General features: G+C 38.5%; 1 protein-coding gene across 2 annotated transcripts in view; it reads right to left on the bottom strand.

Moving 5' to 3' along the window:
* Positions 1 to 8,539: 8,539 nt before the first annotated feature.
* LOC100944424 (NXPE family member 4) overlaps positions 8,540 to 15,450 on the bottom strand; it is a 12,527-nt gene continuing 5,616 nt past the window's right edge. The window contains exons 1-4 of one of the 2 annotated variants that reach the window (XM_012808155.1): positions 14,311 to 14,426; positions 13,285 to 13,346; positions 11,796 to 12,002; positions 8,540 to 9,122 (exon numbers count right to left, since the gene is read on the bottom strand). In XM_012808155.1, the coding sequence (XP_012663609.1) occupies positions 8,587 to 9,122; positions 11,796 to 12,002; positions 13,285 to 13,324 (783 nt within the window). In that variant the 5' untranslated portion in view covers positions 13,325 to 13,346; positions 14,311 to 14,426 and the 3' untranslated portion in view covers positions 8,540 to 8,586. Of the gene's footprint in view, positions 9,123 to 11,795; positions 12,003 to 13,284; positions 13,347 to 13,846; positions 14,581 to 15,450 lie in introns of those variants that run through there. The other variant, XM_003794766.1, reaches the window with a different exon arrangement.

Consider the following 15,450-nt stretch of genomic DNA (forward strand, 5'->3'; position numbering starts at 1 on the left):
TGTGATTGTTATATCTGAGACCTAATTCCAACTGGATCTCTCTTTCTAAGCCTAGCTGCCCAAACCCTTACTGATTTCTAAGATTTAGTCTTAAAGATCGCAAGTGAAATATATTCAGCAAACAACCCTGGTGTAACAGTTCTCAAACTGTCTATGGTGAGAGACAAGCAAAGTTCAAGATTATACCTGTTTTCTATAGATGAACAATTTGTTTTTTGCAGCTGAGTACATTGAAAGTTTTATGGTTTCTTTGATTATTACTTTAGAAAGCCATCTGTTGCCAGGTGGTTTATGATTAGAGTGTATACGTGGAGAATTGAGTGTTGTAAAAGTAGATAAGCTTGGAAGGAATAAACTGAGGTCACCACCTGCCTGAGTGAGCGGTAGTCACCCTGCTCTTCAATACATTCTGACTGCTAGTCTCATGTCTGTGACTCCGGCCTCAATACTTACAGCAACACATATGGAAGAAAATCTCAGAGAAAATCAAGCTGAGCAGAGAGGCGAGCAGGGGTTGGGTACATGCACACCTGTTTGGGGCAGTGCACACCACCTGGGTGAAGGGCACGCTTAAGACTTTGACCCAGTCTGTACAAAACCAAGGTATTTAAATAAAACATGCGTACACCCTCAATTCTGAAATTTTAAAAAAAGATTAAAAAAAAAAAACCCAAGAAGAAATATACTCCAGGGCGGGAGGTGACAGTTGAAAGGTCTTCTGTGGGAAGCTTGAGAAGGGCAGGTCTCATCTGGGCATCCTGACACCCTTATATTCCTTTTCACATTACAGCATTTGGCACAGAAGGAATACAGCAATATACTAGTGACAAATCCAATAACGCTTGTGGTAATGAAGAATTAAAGCACTATAGTGTGCAGTGATTGCACAACGGGTATCAATGTACTTATTACTCCTTTATTCATTACCATCTTCTTAGTATCTATTATGTTTTGGGTGCTACTGATGGAAACATGAATCATAAAATATTTTCTTTCTCTTAAGAATCTCAGTCTAGTCATCCCAAAGTTGTAATCTTTACTGAATTGACAAACTTGGTTCTAGGTCATTCCAATTCAACCCAGAGCTTTACCTGCCTCCTAGGCACTGCATTCCTGTGTTCAGACATTCCTGAGAACAATATACCCTTCTTGTAACTCACCTGTCAGGTACTAGATTCAGAATGGAGATGTCTTAGTCTTTGTTGTAGATACAGGAATATGGTCTGCATAGAAGTGGCTGTTACAGATTAGCAAAATTAATCACAACATTTGAATTTGTCAGGTAGAGTCCCACTTGTAGTTGTGTATCACACCCAAAAGGTGTGCCATGCACCACTACATTGTGCCCATTAAGTGGGAGCACACCCTACCCCCTTCCTCCCTCCTCCCCATTCCCTTAGTCTCCTACCCCCCAACTTTCATTGAGTGAGTTTTTCTCCTCTGTGGGCCTAAATTAGATTGTCTACTGGCGTCATATTAGTATTGAGTACATTGGATATTTACTTTCCCATTTTTGTGACAATTTAATAAGAAGAAGGTGTTTCAACTCTATCCAGATTAATACAAAAAATGTAAAGTTATCATCTCTTTTATGGCTGAATAATATTCCATGGTATACATATACCACAGTTTGTTAATCCATTCCTGAGTTGATGGGCATTTAGGTTGTTTCTATATCTTGGTGATTATAAATTGAGCTGCAACAAACAATCTAGTGCACATTTCTTTATAATAAAATAATTTTTTTTTTTTTTTCTGCTGGGTACATGCCTAGTAGTGGGATTGTGGAGTCAAAGGGGAGGTCTAATTTGAATTCTTTGAGGGTTCTCCATGCTTTTTTCCAAAGAGGCTGTATTCGTTGGCAGTCCCACCAACAGCATAAAAGTGCTCCCTTTTCTCCTCAACCATGCCAGCGTCTGCAACTTTGGGACTTCATGATGTGGGCTAATCTTATTGGGGTTAGATGATATCTCAGTCTGGTTTTGATCTGCATTTCTCTGATGATCAGGGACGATGAGCATTTTTTCATGTTTGTTAGCCATTTGTCTGTCTTCTTCCAAGAAGGTTCTATTCATGTCTCTTGCCCAGTGCTTGTTTCACAGCAACCGTGGTTGCAAAGTTGTTGGTTTTCAGTTGTAGCAAAGTTGGGAGAGGGAGATGTTAAGCCACCACAGAGCTCACTGTTTTTAGTGGGAGTCACTTTTTTGTGGGTATGTGTGTTGTGTATAAATATTTCTCAGATTGTTACAACTCATTCATTAATTTTCAGAATCTTGAAAAAGCATATTTTGATATTTTTTGCCAGGATTCTGATTATTTTTATGGAGGAATAGACTCTTGGGGGCCTTTAATTCTGAGATCTAATAACTGTTTAACTTTTCTCTCATAATTTTGATCGCATTTTCCTGTTATTGTATATTGTAGAAGAATTTGGGGGCTGATATTTCATGTCACCAGTTTCTTGTTTTTATTTAGACATTTGGCATGTCATTCAAATTTTTCTTTAGTTCATCTATCACAGGTTTAACGCAGATCTAGTTAGCTCTAAGTATGGCTACAATATCCTCTCCTGTCACTCTGGTAATCAATCTTGCTTATTCCAAATTCTTGCACCAGTGCCCTTTTACCTTTGTCTCCTCGGAATGTTTTTCCAATTCCTGTGCTAGAGGCCTCTTCAGTATTTGCATTTTTTCAAAGGATTAGTCGCTTTTTGTTATGTGATAATCCTTCCATTTGAAATTCTCTGCTAGGCTCCCTGTAAATTTTGGATTTGTTTACTGAGATTTTCCTCTGAGAGAGTTGTTAGAAATGTTTTCCTGGAGCTATGTGTCTTCTAAGGGTCCATGCTCCCCCTTCTCCCTTGGGGTTTATGCATGGTACTGCTCTGTCTTCCTAGCCAGACATTCTCAGTGTTTTCCTAGGCTGTATGGAGGGAATGTATCCCCTGGATTTCTCCTTTAATCATCCCAGAGATTCCCCTTGTTCCTGGTGTATAAAACTTTTGTTTTGTACATGTCTACTCTTGAATTAATTTTGGATTGTATTTTCGTACTTTAATCCAGTCCCTTCTGATTTCAGTCTTTTAAGGTTTTCTCATAGTTTTGTTGAGAACTGTCCCTCCTCCACTTCACATCATACTAGTGGGACTAGTTTTTCTTTTCCTCTAGCATGGTAGTAAATTTTTTGCAATCTTTGAAGACTAATTTGGAACTTATCTGAGATAGAAGTCTATAGCATGACACGTCTGTAATTTTGAAAAATCTAGTTTTTCCTATTTATCATCAGCTTCCTGCTTTGTACTGTAAACCTCCTATTCATCTTTTATCATCAGAGCCTGTTTGCTGCATAATACCTGATAAACAAAATGTTTGTAATGGATTAGCTTTAGAATCTTAGACAAATTCTTAGCTTTCTGAGTCAGAACTTATTCATCTATAAAGTGGGAATTTAGCATATGAATTTCTTAGGGGTTTGTAAGGGCTGAGTATAATCAATGTATCTATCTATCTATGCAGCAATGTATAAGTTCTATTGATTGATTTCTCACATACTTTTCTTAGGAGCAATCTGTGATATAAAGTTACTTACTTTCCACATTTGTGTTCACCTTTACTGATCTCAGTAAGAGTCATAACAGAAGATAAAAATGCTATTATTTCAAATATTTCCCATCAAGGAAAGTTCTCTTTTGTATCAAACATAATATCCTGGGACCATTTGGTTATGCTAATTTACTACACTCTGTAATGATTATCACAACTGCATATGTAGTCTCTCTCTTATTTATTACTATCCAGAGTCAACATGACTTTACAGAAGGTTGTTATCTCAAATTCTTCCAGTTGTTGTATCCAATCACATCAGCTAAAGAAAGGATAGTTAAAGATTTGTATGACTGGTAAGTCTTAGGAGTTGCTCTAGCTTCAGATAAGATTGAATCTAGGAAGGTCAAATAATGCAATCAGTTTTCTCTCTTGGTCTCTAGACTCTACTGTCTTTTTTTTTTTTTCTTCTTAGTTTCACTCTCAAGATGATTCTTTTCATAATGCAGCAAAGATAGTCACAAGGAACTTAAGGGTCACACATGGTCTTCAGTGCTCAAGCTCTCAGAATGAGAGAGATCCATTTCTTTTCAGAATTTATATTAATTTACAGAAAAAAACTCAACAACTCTAATCAACTATGCTAGGACCAAGCATGTATGCATGGGATAGACTATTTTGATGAGTAAGAGTCTAAAAGAGGCAAAATCACGTGGTTGACAGTCCCACTAGTATGATGTGAAGTGGAGGAGGGACAGTTCTCAAGAAAAGAGAGGCTCTGTTATTAGAGGTAAGAGTAGTAGTCAGGAAAAAGCACCTGGGAATTGGTACGAGAGGCAAGAAAAATGAGGGCAAATAGGAAGGGGAGTCATATTTACTGCTCTTTATCTCACTCTTGATAAAGCTTTTCAAGAAGCTTCTCTGGAATTTTAATTTCTCTCCATATGAGTTACATAGGACCCTTATTTATTCATTCATTTTCTTATTTAGTTTCAATCATTTATTATATATCTTCTGTTGCAAATTTAAAAATGACCAGTATTCCATGCATGGACTCTTGGCTGTGAAGGTTGGGGGTGGTTTATATGGGAGTAAGATATATCCTCTGCCCCCATGAAATGACCAATTTAGTAACAGTGCTATATATGTGTAAATGCAGACACATATATACCTATTTCTAGCACACACAGACTACCATATGAAAATAGGGCATGAGTGCACAGTAGGAGTGGTTGAGTATGTCTACCTGGATCTTGGACTTGAAGTGTGGCTGAGATCTCACTGATTGAAGAGAGCCATGAGGGATATTCTTTCCATGAACAAGAAACAGAATGACAGATTTAATGCATGAATATGTGGTTCAAATGACCTTTACCTACTTTGGAAATGGGAAACCCATCCAAAGGCTACTTTTAGGGCATAATTTAGTACTGGATATGGGAGTTTAGGCTATGCTGGAAGACCCCTCGTTTTACTTTTAGTTATTTTTATAATTTATATAAAATATTGTCCCTCTGGTTGGGTAATTAATACTTTCTAGGAAGGAAGCAAGTCTTAGTCATTGTTATTTTTCACTACAGAACAGCAAATATTTCTTGGCCATACAAGCGATATGATTCACAACCTATGTCCCTATTCTCTTTTCTCTTTTACAGCTTCAGTCATCAATAGAAAATGATGAAAAACTTGATGTCTGTCCCTAAATTCTTTATTTATGAGTTTGAACATTTAAATATTTGTGATACACTCCACACAGGCTGCTGCAGGTTGGGTGGGTCTTGGAGCCTCTCTGTCATATCATGGATATATTCTCTCAACAGAGAACTTATCTTGACTATGGAACATGCCATTTTTATACAAAACCATCTCATTAATGCTAACTAGTAGCTATTGCATTTCACTTACTCCCCAGTAAACCTAAAATGAGTCATCATATTTTATTCAACACAGATAGATTGAATCCTTAATATATTCCAGACTTTGCTCTACATGCTGTGAACAAAGAACATAGCAAACAAATACAAGGACCTTATTGTTAGGGAACTTAGAGTTTATTGTGAGTAGAACAGGTAAAAATTACACATTGAACTAAGCTAATGAGATTATCTTGAAGAGCGATACAGATATATACTCTTATGAAAAGAATACATGGTGAAGCCATTATGACTAACAGAGAGATGGAGAGACCTAAGTTTAAGATTGTGTAGTCAGGAAAAATTATCTAAGACGGGAGTGACCCAGATGATGGGTCATGGAAAGGAGTTTAGAAATAATTAAATTAAAAGGCTCCCCCACCCTTACATGTGAATGATCTCATTTACAGCTTAAAAAGTTCAGTCTGGCTACTTATGTGAATAACTTCTGTTTCAAGATTAGAAGCAGAGCCACGCATGGCAGCTCATGCTTGTAATCCTAGCACTCTGGGAGGCTGAGGTGGGAGGATCGCTTGAGCTCAGGAGCGCAAGACCAGCCTGAGCAAGAGCAAGATGCCCAGTCTCTACTAAACCCCTGGGTGTTGTGGTAGTACCTGTAGCCCTAGCTGCTTGGGAGGCTGAGGCAAGAGGATGGCTTGAGCCCTGGAGTTTGAAGTTGCTGTGAGCTATGATGCTATAGCATTCTACCCAGAGCAACAGAGTGAGACTATGTCTCAAAAAAAAAAGGATCAGTTATTGCCTGAGTCCAGGGAAGAGGTAGCAATAGAGATAGAGAAGAGGAGGAAGATTCTCTACACATATTGTGGCAGAATTTTGAAATGAAAGAAGCAAGGCTAATTTATGACTACTTTATGGATCTTGGAAACATTTTTGAATTGGAGAAGATAGGGATGAACATGTTTTGGAACACAAATCAAGAATTCTGCTGTCATCATGTTGAGTTTGAGATGCCCCCTATATAGGTAAATGGGGAGTGAAGTAAACAATTGGATATGCAAGTCCTATGCTCAGGGGAGAGATCAGAGCATCTGAGTGGGAGAGTGGATATCACCCCAATAAGGCCAAGGTAGAGCAAAAGTAGATATGTAAGAATGAACCCTGGGGAACCCCAACTAGATATGTAAGAATGAACCCTGGGGAACCCCAAAGTAGATATGTAAGAATGAACCCTGGGGAACCCCAACTTTAGAGGCCAGGCAGCGGTGGGGGATTGGCAAAGGAGAATGAGAAGGAATCTCTAGGGAGGCAACAGGAAAACATACTACAGTCATATCAAAAGAAAGTGAGTGAATAACACACCCTCCCTAAACTGCCCACCCATTGTAATTAAAATAAAATCCACACTCCCCACGGGCCATCCCAGATCTAGTCCTAGCTGTCCCCTGCAACCTCCCCAGGCTCTCTCTTGCCTATGTTTCCTGGCTGTCCCTTTCCCCTTATGAGGGGAAAAATAAGGAAATGGGACCTCTATCTCCAAATATTAATTTTACAATTACTTCATGATTCCACCTAAAGTGCTTCTCCTCCGAGATGCTTCTTTGACGCCCCGACCAGTCCCCGCCATCACCACCACACCATCATCACATCTCCCTGAAATACGCTTTCTACATATGCCTTTATTATGGATTATGGAATCATTTTCTATCTTTGTTTCTTTTCTTATCTTTTTCCTTTATTAGATTCTAAGATTATTGATGGCGGAGATTTCAGGTGTCTTTTCGATCACTGTTATCTCTAAAGACTAGAACAGTTCCTGGCACGTGACAGGGACTTAATAAATATTTTTGACCATCTGTGTGTATACTAGACATTGAACTGTTCAAATAAATAGAAACTGTATTATTTGCTGGCCAAAGGAATATCAGACTTAAGATATCCTCTTCTAATTGTTTATTCCCAGATGTGGCAAGAGTAGGTCAGGGGCCCAGTGGTATCTGGGGCATGGTGAAGAGCACAAAATTAAGGAAGAATATAGTACCAAATTGCCTTACAATAATTACAATGCATGTTCAACTGAAATTCTTGTATCTATCACTCCTTCTTGTTTAAGTCTTAGGAAGGCCTATTAAAATGTAAATGAGAGTGATTAAAATGTTAACCTACATGTGTAGAATATAGGAACCAATGTTGTTGAGTATGTACGTAATGGGTTTCAAGCATGTTTTAAACAGTGGAATGAAGTCCAGATCACATACAGGTAAGAGAGGTTGATATTCTACAACAGGGGTAGTGGGACTGGGACTCTGCCCTGCAGCCAGCTCTCCTAACTCCTGTCCCTCAAGGCAGTGCACTGAGTACCACCTGTGGCACCCAGCGGTTTGCAGATCACAAATCTTAGACTAAACCATGCATTTGAGAAAGTGAGGCTTAGAGAGCTGAAGTGATCTAGCCAAAGTCTCAAAATGACAGTCAGCAACAGGATTACAGCCCAACTCCCTGAATTCTAGTGTACTATGCTTTAACTTATGTTATTCACAGACTTGTAAATCCTTTCAATGCTGTAGAATTGTAATCCCAGCAATGGGAGTTCCTATAGGGAGGGAAGGTTTTCAGGATCCAAGGATCCTGATTTACAATTCTCTTTACGATTGGGAGAATTGCCACACAAGACTTCCCTTCTCACTTGGAAATCATCTTGAGCTTGTCTTTGGTGGTAAAAATAAGGAAATGGGACCTCAATCTCCAAATATTAATTTTACAATAACTTTATTGCCGTGAATTTTCATACACCAAAGGCATCTTGCCATCCCATTGGTGAAGAGTGGCCTGCCTCTGATCAGGAAGGGTAGATTCTTTCCATGAATATGTTTAGTTCCATTTTTTTTTTTTTCAGTTTTTTGGCTGGGGCTGGGATTGAACCTGCCACCTCTGGTTTATGGGCCCAGCACCCTACTCCTTTGAGCCACAGGTGCCAGTCTAGTTCCATTTTAAGTTGAAGCACAGATTAGAGCCACCTGATTTAGCCTAACTGGTGACTTATGTATGGATCAGCTATAGAATAGATTCTCTGCTCCTACTAATTGGGAGTTCACACAGCATCTGGCCCATTAGCAGGCACCCAGTAATACACTTTTATACTTAAGCAAATGAGTCGCAGACATGTGTATTATTTAGCAAATGTAGTTTAATAATATATTAACCTGGTTTCTGACTACATATTCTGGTGGGTGTACGTTATTTGTGCCATATGCAATTGTTATATCCCAGGCATCAATGATGCCCACATTGAGATCCTGGAAAATGTCTTTTATGGTAAGATATTGAATGTAACCATGAAAGTCACCAAATCTCTCCACATCACTGTCCATCTCCCTGATGTTTTCCAATTTGATGATGACCATGGTGTCTGGACTTCTCAGTAGAAGACGCTGAACAGCCTTGTGGACATTGAGGACCCTTCGGATAAAAACATCAATGGGGTAGGGTCGGAAATGCTGGCCCAGAGAAATAACAATGATTGTATTTTTATCTCCTCCAGTTCTGTCGATGGCCCGGGCAATGTACTCAATCTCTTTGACTGAATAGGTGGTTGATCCAATCAAGGGGTAACCATGTTTTTGCCACTGGATAATTATATTCCTATCCAAGTCCACAGCAAGTTGGTGTTTCAGTTTTCCAGATTCATGCAGATCCACTGGCTTCAGTGCTGATGAGAAGTGGCCATCCCAAAATGAAAGGAGAATAAAGTTACAATGATTGACTAGTCATGAGGAGAGGAGAAAAGATTTGATCTTTATAATTATTAGCTTATAAACAAATAAGCTAATTGTGTCTGATTTGTTACAGGCTTCAATGAGGGGATAATTTAAAAAATTGTTCAAATTAAAAAAATTACGTATGTCCTCTTTCTAGCAAATGCACTGGAGGGGGCAGGGTATTGAGGAAACTTCACTGGAGGTGAATAATACCTATATTTTTTATATATTTTGTTAATTATAGATTAAAGAAAGGAACTCATTGGTGGTCTTTACAAAAAATTTTCTTCAAATACTCTATAAATTTCCTTAAAACTAAGATTATATTCTTTACATTTCTGTTTCCTTCACATATGCATGAAATGCTATTGAGTAGACCATCTACAATAATAGCATCACTACTCATTTCTGAAACTCTTTATAGTTTACAAAACGTTTATTTAGATTTGTCTCCCATTTCACCTCAAAGATCCTCACATATATGTACATTTATTTATTTATTTTTTGAGATAGAGTCTTACCTGTATCGCTCTGGGTAGAGTGCTGTGGCATCACAGCTCACAGCAACCTCAAACTATTGAGCTCAAGCCATCCTCTTGCTGCAGCTTCCCAAGTAGCTGGGACTACAGGCATCTGCCACAATACCCTGCTAGTTTTTTTCTGTTTTTAGTAGAGACAGGGTCTTACTCTTGCTCAGGCTGGTCTCAAACTCCTGAGCTCAAGCGATCCACCGGCCTCAGCCTCCTAGAGCGCTAGGATTACACTAGCACCTGCCCTAATATATATATATAGTTATCATTGTTATAGAAAAGAAAACCCAGAGAGGAAAAGAGCTGTCCAAGATTACCCAGTTAGTAACAGAATCCAGCATTTAAACTTGAATTTCCTCTTAATTCTTGCAAAAATAGTCTACCTGTCCTTGACACTTGAGAAAGTAAGCACGATATGAATAGAATCAAATGAAGTCTTTCTGTTTTTTAGCATATTAATTAGACTCTTATCAGAAGGACAGAGCCAGCTGCTTTGTAGATAGAATTCTGAGGAAAATGCATAGAAAGGATTATTGATACTTTGTATCATGGGCCATGCTAGAAGTAAAGGGCTGTATTTGAAGGCTTAACTTAACCCAGTGAGGTGGGAAAACGGAGGTGCTGAAGTGCTGGCGGAGAAAAATGGCAGACCTGTTTTCTTTACTCTGCTTCCCCCTCATTTCAGTTTTCTTTTCCAAAGCATATTCTACCCATAGAACTTAGTTTTTAACAAAATGTATAACGGATGTTTTCCTACCACAACTTAAAAGATGAGTTGAAGAGGGCAGGTAACTTAATAACTTAGTGCTTTACATGATTAAGAGACCTACCACTATAGACTGTGATGCTGAAGGTTATTACTAGATGCTTCATTTTGCAGATGAGGAAACCGAGGTCTTGAAGTTACCAGAAGTCACAATTAAAGACCTCTCTTTCTGTTGAGAATTCTTCTCATAACTCAGAACCAAGGCCCTACTGATGTCCCTATTTTTCTTGGATCACTTTCCTCCTAAGTTTGAGATCACAAATGACCTTATGGCAGAAAGGCCTGGAAAAAGCCATAGGGACTGCATTGTTCTCAGTGATGACAGCCAGGGCCAGGGGACACAGAGGAGCAGGCAGTGCTTGTTTTCTGGGTGAGATCACTAAGGTCTGTTAGTGGATTTTGAGTTATTGCTGGTGCACTGTCTTGGTTAACCAAATAGAACAGCTGGTCTAAGATTCTATCCTGACCCTGACATCAATTATTAATGATGATAATTATAATGGCTATAATTTGGGGGGCACTTTCTACGAACCAATGTGCCTTACAATGTGTTAAATACAGTTTATCCACTACTTCATTTAATCTTCAAAACAAATAACGTGCTATTATTAGTCCTAGTTGGTTGATGAGGAAGATGAGGCAGGAAAAATAAACAACACTGCCTAAGGTCAATGCTTCTAAGTGACACAATCTAAGTCTATTAGGCCTCAAAGCCCAGGCTTTTAACTATCATGTCTACCTGATGCAAAGTCATTGCCTTGCTCCTGGCATTTGCCCACTCAGATAATAATAGTGATAATACTTTACACCAAAGAGAACTTATTTTGTAACAAATGGTATTTTATATGCATTGTATATATTACCTCGTTTTACTAGAGGTGGGTACTCTTTTCATCTCTAGTTGACAGATGAAGACATTGAGGGATGGAATGATTTTGTAACTCATTCAAGGTCACCCAGATATGAGGAATTAGGTTTTGAACCCAACTGATCTGGATCTAGAACCCACACCCTTAATCATCATGCTAACTACAGAAGGTGGACAATTATCTTTTGCTCCATTAATAATTTTCTGAGCATGCCAGGTACGTAGTAAAGTATGAATTCTGCAGGCAGAGGGTACAATAAGCCTTTTTCTACACTGGTTCCCTTTCAGCCAGTTAATGTGTTCTTTTAAAAGAAAGATAACAATGTCTTAGGGAAAGTTTTGGTGTGCTGTGATTAAGAAATATGAATAAGAAGACAAATTTCCCATATATTTTTCTCCCCTTGAAGTGAAAAAGTATTTTCTGAAAGGGATATGAGTAATAGCTTAGACTGAGGCATACTCTGGATACTGGTTTTGAAGTATTCCATCCACTGGCGGACTGTGGAATCTCCCATTAGATAAATGAATTTTCCTCTCAGGCATTTTTTCATATCGACTGCAGCCAAACTGCAGGAGACAGGATTCCATGTGTTTTTCCAGACATACCCACTGGGGGCTGTGGATGTCATTCCAGGCTTGCATTTTTCTTTCACTGAAACTGTTACTTCTGCCAAAGAATAAGCAAGACAGGATATTCTAAAACATCAAATTATCCATCTGTATATATTAAGACCCTTCTATCTTTCTACATATCCTCTTAATCAAGGATGAGACTTATTAGTGCATCCTCTTAATGGAATAGCTATTTTTTAGTAAAGTTTTTCTCTGAATTGAATTTTCTAAATGATACCCATTAATGTTCATTACAAGAGCACATGCTTCCTCCCAGAAAAAAGTGGTCTTCTGGGTAAAATTTAAGTATTTGTTAGCCTTTCGGTGAAAGTAAAATCATCAACTTTTGCATAGTAATGGAAGCTCAATTATCGTATCATTTTAGCCCACTTTACCCCTGATGCTCTGTTACAGGGTCTTAAATATCACCATTGAACTACGAATTGTTTAAACAAAATACAGACAATATATAAAAATAAATTAACAACTAGTTTGTCCTGAGAACTGACCAATTTGAATGCATATGGCTGTAGGCCAGAGAAAGTCCTGGAGGTCCACCATGGGGTGAGGATTGGTCACTGGTTTATGAGGAGTCTGAGAATCTGAGAGGCTGAAGTGCCTTAGATGGTATAGAGCCCATGGCAGGTTTGGGATAGTCATTATTCATCAATTAAAGGAAGGAGTTTAATATTTGAACTGGGATGTATGTGGGGCGAAAAACAACACCTACACATCTAGGTACATGTTTATACTTCAGTGTAGATTAGTGGTTAGCAAGCTTTTAATGGGGAACTTAAAAGCTCTTGCCTTAAATCATTTTAGATGGTTACCTGGAATCAAAGAAATCAGTAAATATAAGTGTGGAATTTCTGTTTTGTATTTTTAAGATTATTTAAAAGGTGACAAAGACCAAGAGAGGGGAAATGTAGTGAATTGACTTCCAGATGGTAGGTTGGAAACTTCCAGATGAAGTTGGGCTGGTAGTGATGTGGGAAGTGCTAGAGGTAGGGAGAGGGGTAGGGGGAGGGAAGTAAGAATGAAGTGTAAAATTGGGAGAGGGTTTTAATGTTTAAAGGTGGTTGTGTAAAATTGGCAGCTAATCCATTGCCTGATAAGTGGACTGTTGGTTAGAGTTACAGTAGCTGGAAGAGGTTTATGATAGCCCAGTGATTCCAATTATTCTCTGACTTAAGTAACTGGCATCTTGGCCCACCTTAGGTAAGCCAGGTGAGCCAAGTGCTGATAGAACTGAAACAGTGAACATGTCTAACAGAAAGAGGAAACCGTTCAGAGGAGTTTAGAACTACATACCACCCACCAAACACAGGAGCACTTACTGTTGCATCTGGAGACATTGATCACGTTGAAGTTTTCCATAATCTCTACACCCACGTTTGACCTTAAAGAGAAAAATACAGAAATTAATTTGTAAGTGGCCCCAAATCGGGAAACAAGAAAGAGGCCAGGTTATTCAGTGCTTCAGTTATTTCTTACTGATAAGTCAATCATCATGTCCATACTTTCAGGCTATTTAGTAAATATCCATTTCTTTGCCTAATACTCACTCCATGGGATTTAGTTATGCAGAAGGCATGACAGGTAATTTATTGAAATGCAGAAAGAATATATTAGAGCTTATACTCATACACACATGTGTATTTCTCATTCTCTTAGTTTTTATTCTGCCTGTATTTTTTATTTCATTCATAAGAATTAAACATCCAAAAAGTCTGGGGACTATTAGAGAGTATGTACTGTCCCCAGGTGAGTTCATAGGTCCTTTCCCAAAAGGATCTTATTAAAGCCTCTTGGAGTTGATATACTCATAAGATTTTTCATTGGATTGACATATAGGCTAAGTCGTAACATTTGCCCTGTTAGTCTGAAATAATGATTTACCTTTCAAAGAGGATCTTTTCCTGTTTGCTAAGATAAGAAACATCCTTGTTCTTGGAATGCACGTGGCTGAGTGCAGCACAGGGAATGTGCTGAGGCTTCACACAATAAAAGGCTTCTTGGTCTTGAGCATCCAAGTACTGGCACAGTTCAGCACTTGAGTTTAAAACCAGGGCACAATCAGCATTGACTTGGGAGGTGCCACTGGAAAACTGGCCTGTGAAGATTACCTTGTCGTAGCCTTGGTTCCTGGCTCTCCAGAGAGCTGATGCTCCTTCACTGGGGTGAATGAGCAGGATAGACAGGGTGACCTGGCCCTCCCAGAACAGAATGAAACTGACAAGGTAGGTGCCATTGTTGAAGTCAGTCACCTTTCCTGCAGCTCCTGCCTGCAGGGCTGGAGAAGACATTCTTGCCCTCAGGAAATCCCCGCCATACTGCTTCCTGTGCCCCAAGTGGTCCCTTGCCTCCAGCATGATGTCCAGCTGGTCTCCCCTGCAGTATGTGTGTCGAGGTTTGATGATGGTGGCTGTGCTGTGTGTGGCGCTGGTGGTGGTGTTCACATGGGTGAAAGGTCTGGGTGGTATCTGCTGGTCTAGTTTCTTCACAATTTCCTGTATTCTCAGATCAATCTCTGCTGCTGAAACTACTGGACGCAGCGGTGGTTCAGGCCATGAGGGTTGTGTGTTAAAATTCCAAGGATTGAGGGAGATGGGCAACTTGAATGCAGTCCACAACTGAAAGGACAAGAAATTGAATGAAGATGTAGGAAATGTTCCTATTTAATGTAGTAATTATTGGTGGGTTAACCAATGTTTGTGTTTTAAAGAATAATAAAAGGTACAAAAATGAAATGAGACTGGGATGTTATGCTCAAATATGTCTCATAGCTAAAACACTTTTCTTTAGAAAATCTGTTGGTTTTTGACTCTACTTCTCCCTGGCTAATCTTTTTTAAGAAGAGCAATTTAATCCCAAAAAGCTCTAAGTATCTTCCTTAAAATAATGGTGATAAAATCAACTTCACAGGACAATTATGAAGAACAAAGGAGAAAATGTTTCTCTCAGTAGAGAATAAATACTTACTATTATATTTTTTTAAACTTAAAACTAAGATGTAGTCGAAAATATTTAATCCCAGACAAATAAAAGCCAAAGGAATTCATCAGCACCAGACCCTGCTTATAAGAAATGCTAAAGGGAGTTCTTTAAGCTAAAAGAAAAAGATGCTATTTAGTATCCTTAAAACATACGGAAGTTTAAAACTCACTAGTAAAAGTACAGTCAAATTCAGAATACTCTAATATTATTATTATGATATATAAAACACTTATATGTTTCATATGAAGGTTAAAAGACAAAGCTATTAAAAGTAGTAATAACTACAGTAATTTGTTAAGGGATAAGCAATATAAAAAGATGTAAATTGTGACATCAAATTATTTTAAATGTTGGGGGTTGAAGTAAGAGTGTAGAGTTTTTTTAATGCAAAGTTAAATTATCAGCTTAAAATAGCCTGTTTAACTATAAGAATTTTTTGTATTTCTCATGGTAACCACAAAGAAAAAACAACCTATAGGGAGAGGAGAGGAGAGGGGAGGATGGGC

This window comes from Otolemur garnettii, unplaced genomic scaffold, assembly GCF_000181295.1.
Source record: "Otolemur garnettii isolate 467f Iridium unplaced genomic scaffold, OtoGar3 scaffold00086, whole genome shotgun sequence".
NCBI lineage: Eukaryota > Metazoa > Chordata > Mammalia > Primates > Galagidae > Otolemur > Otolemur garnettii.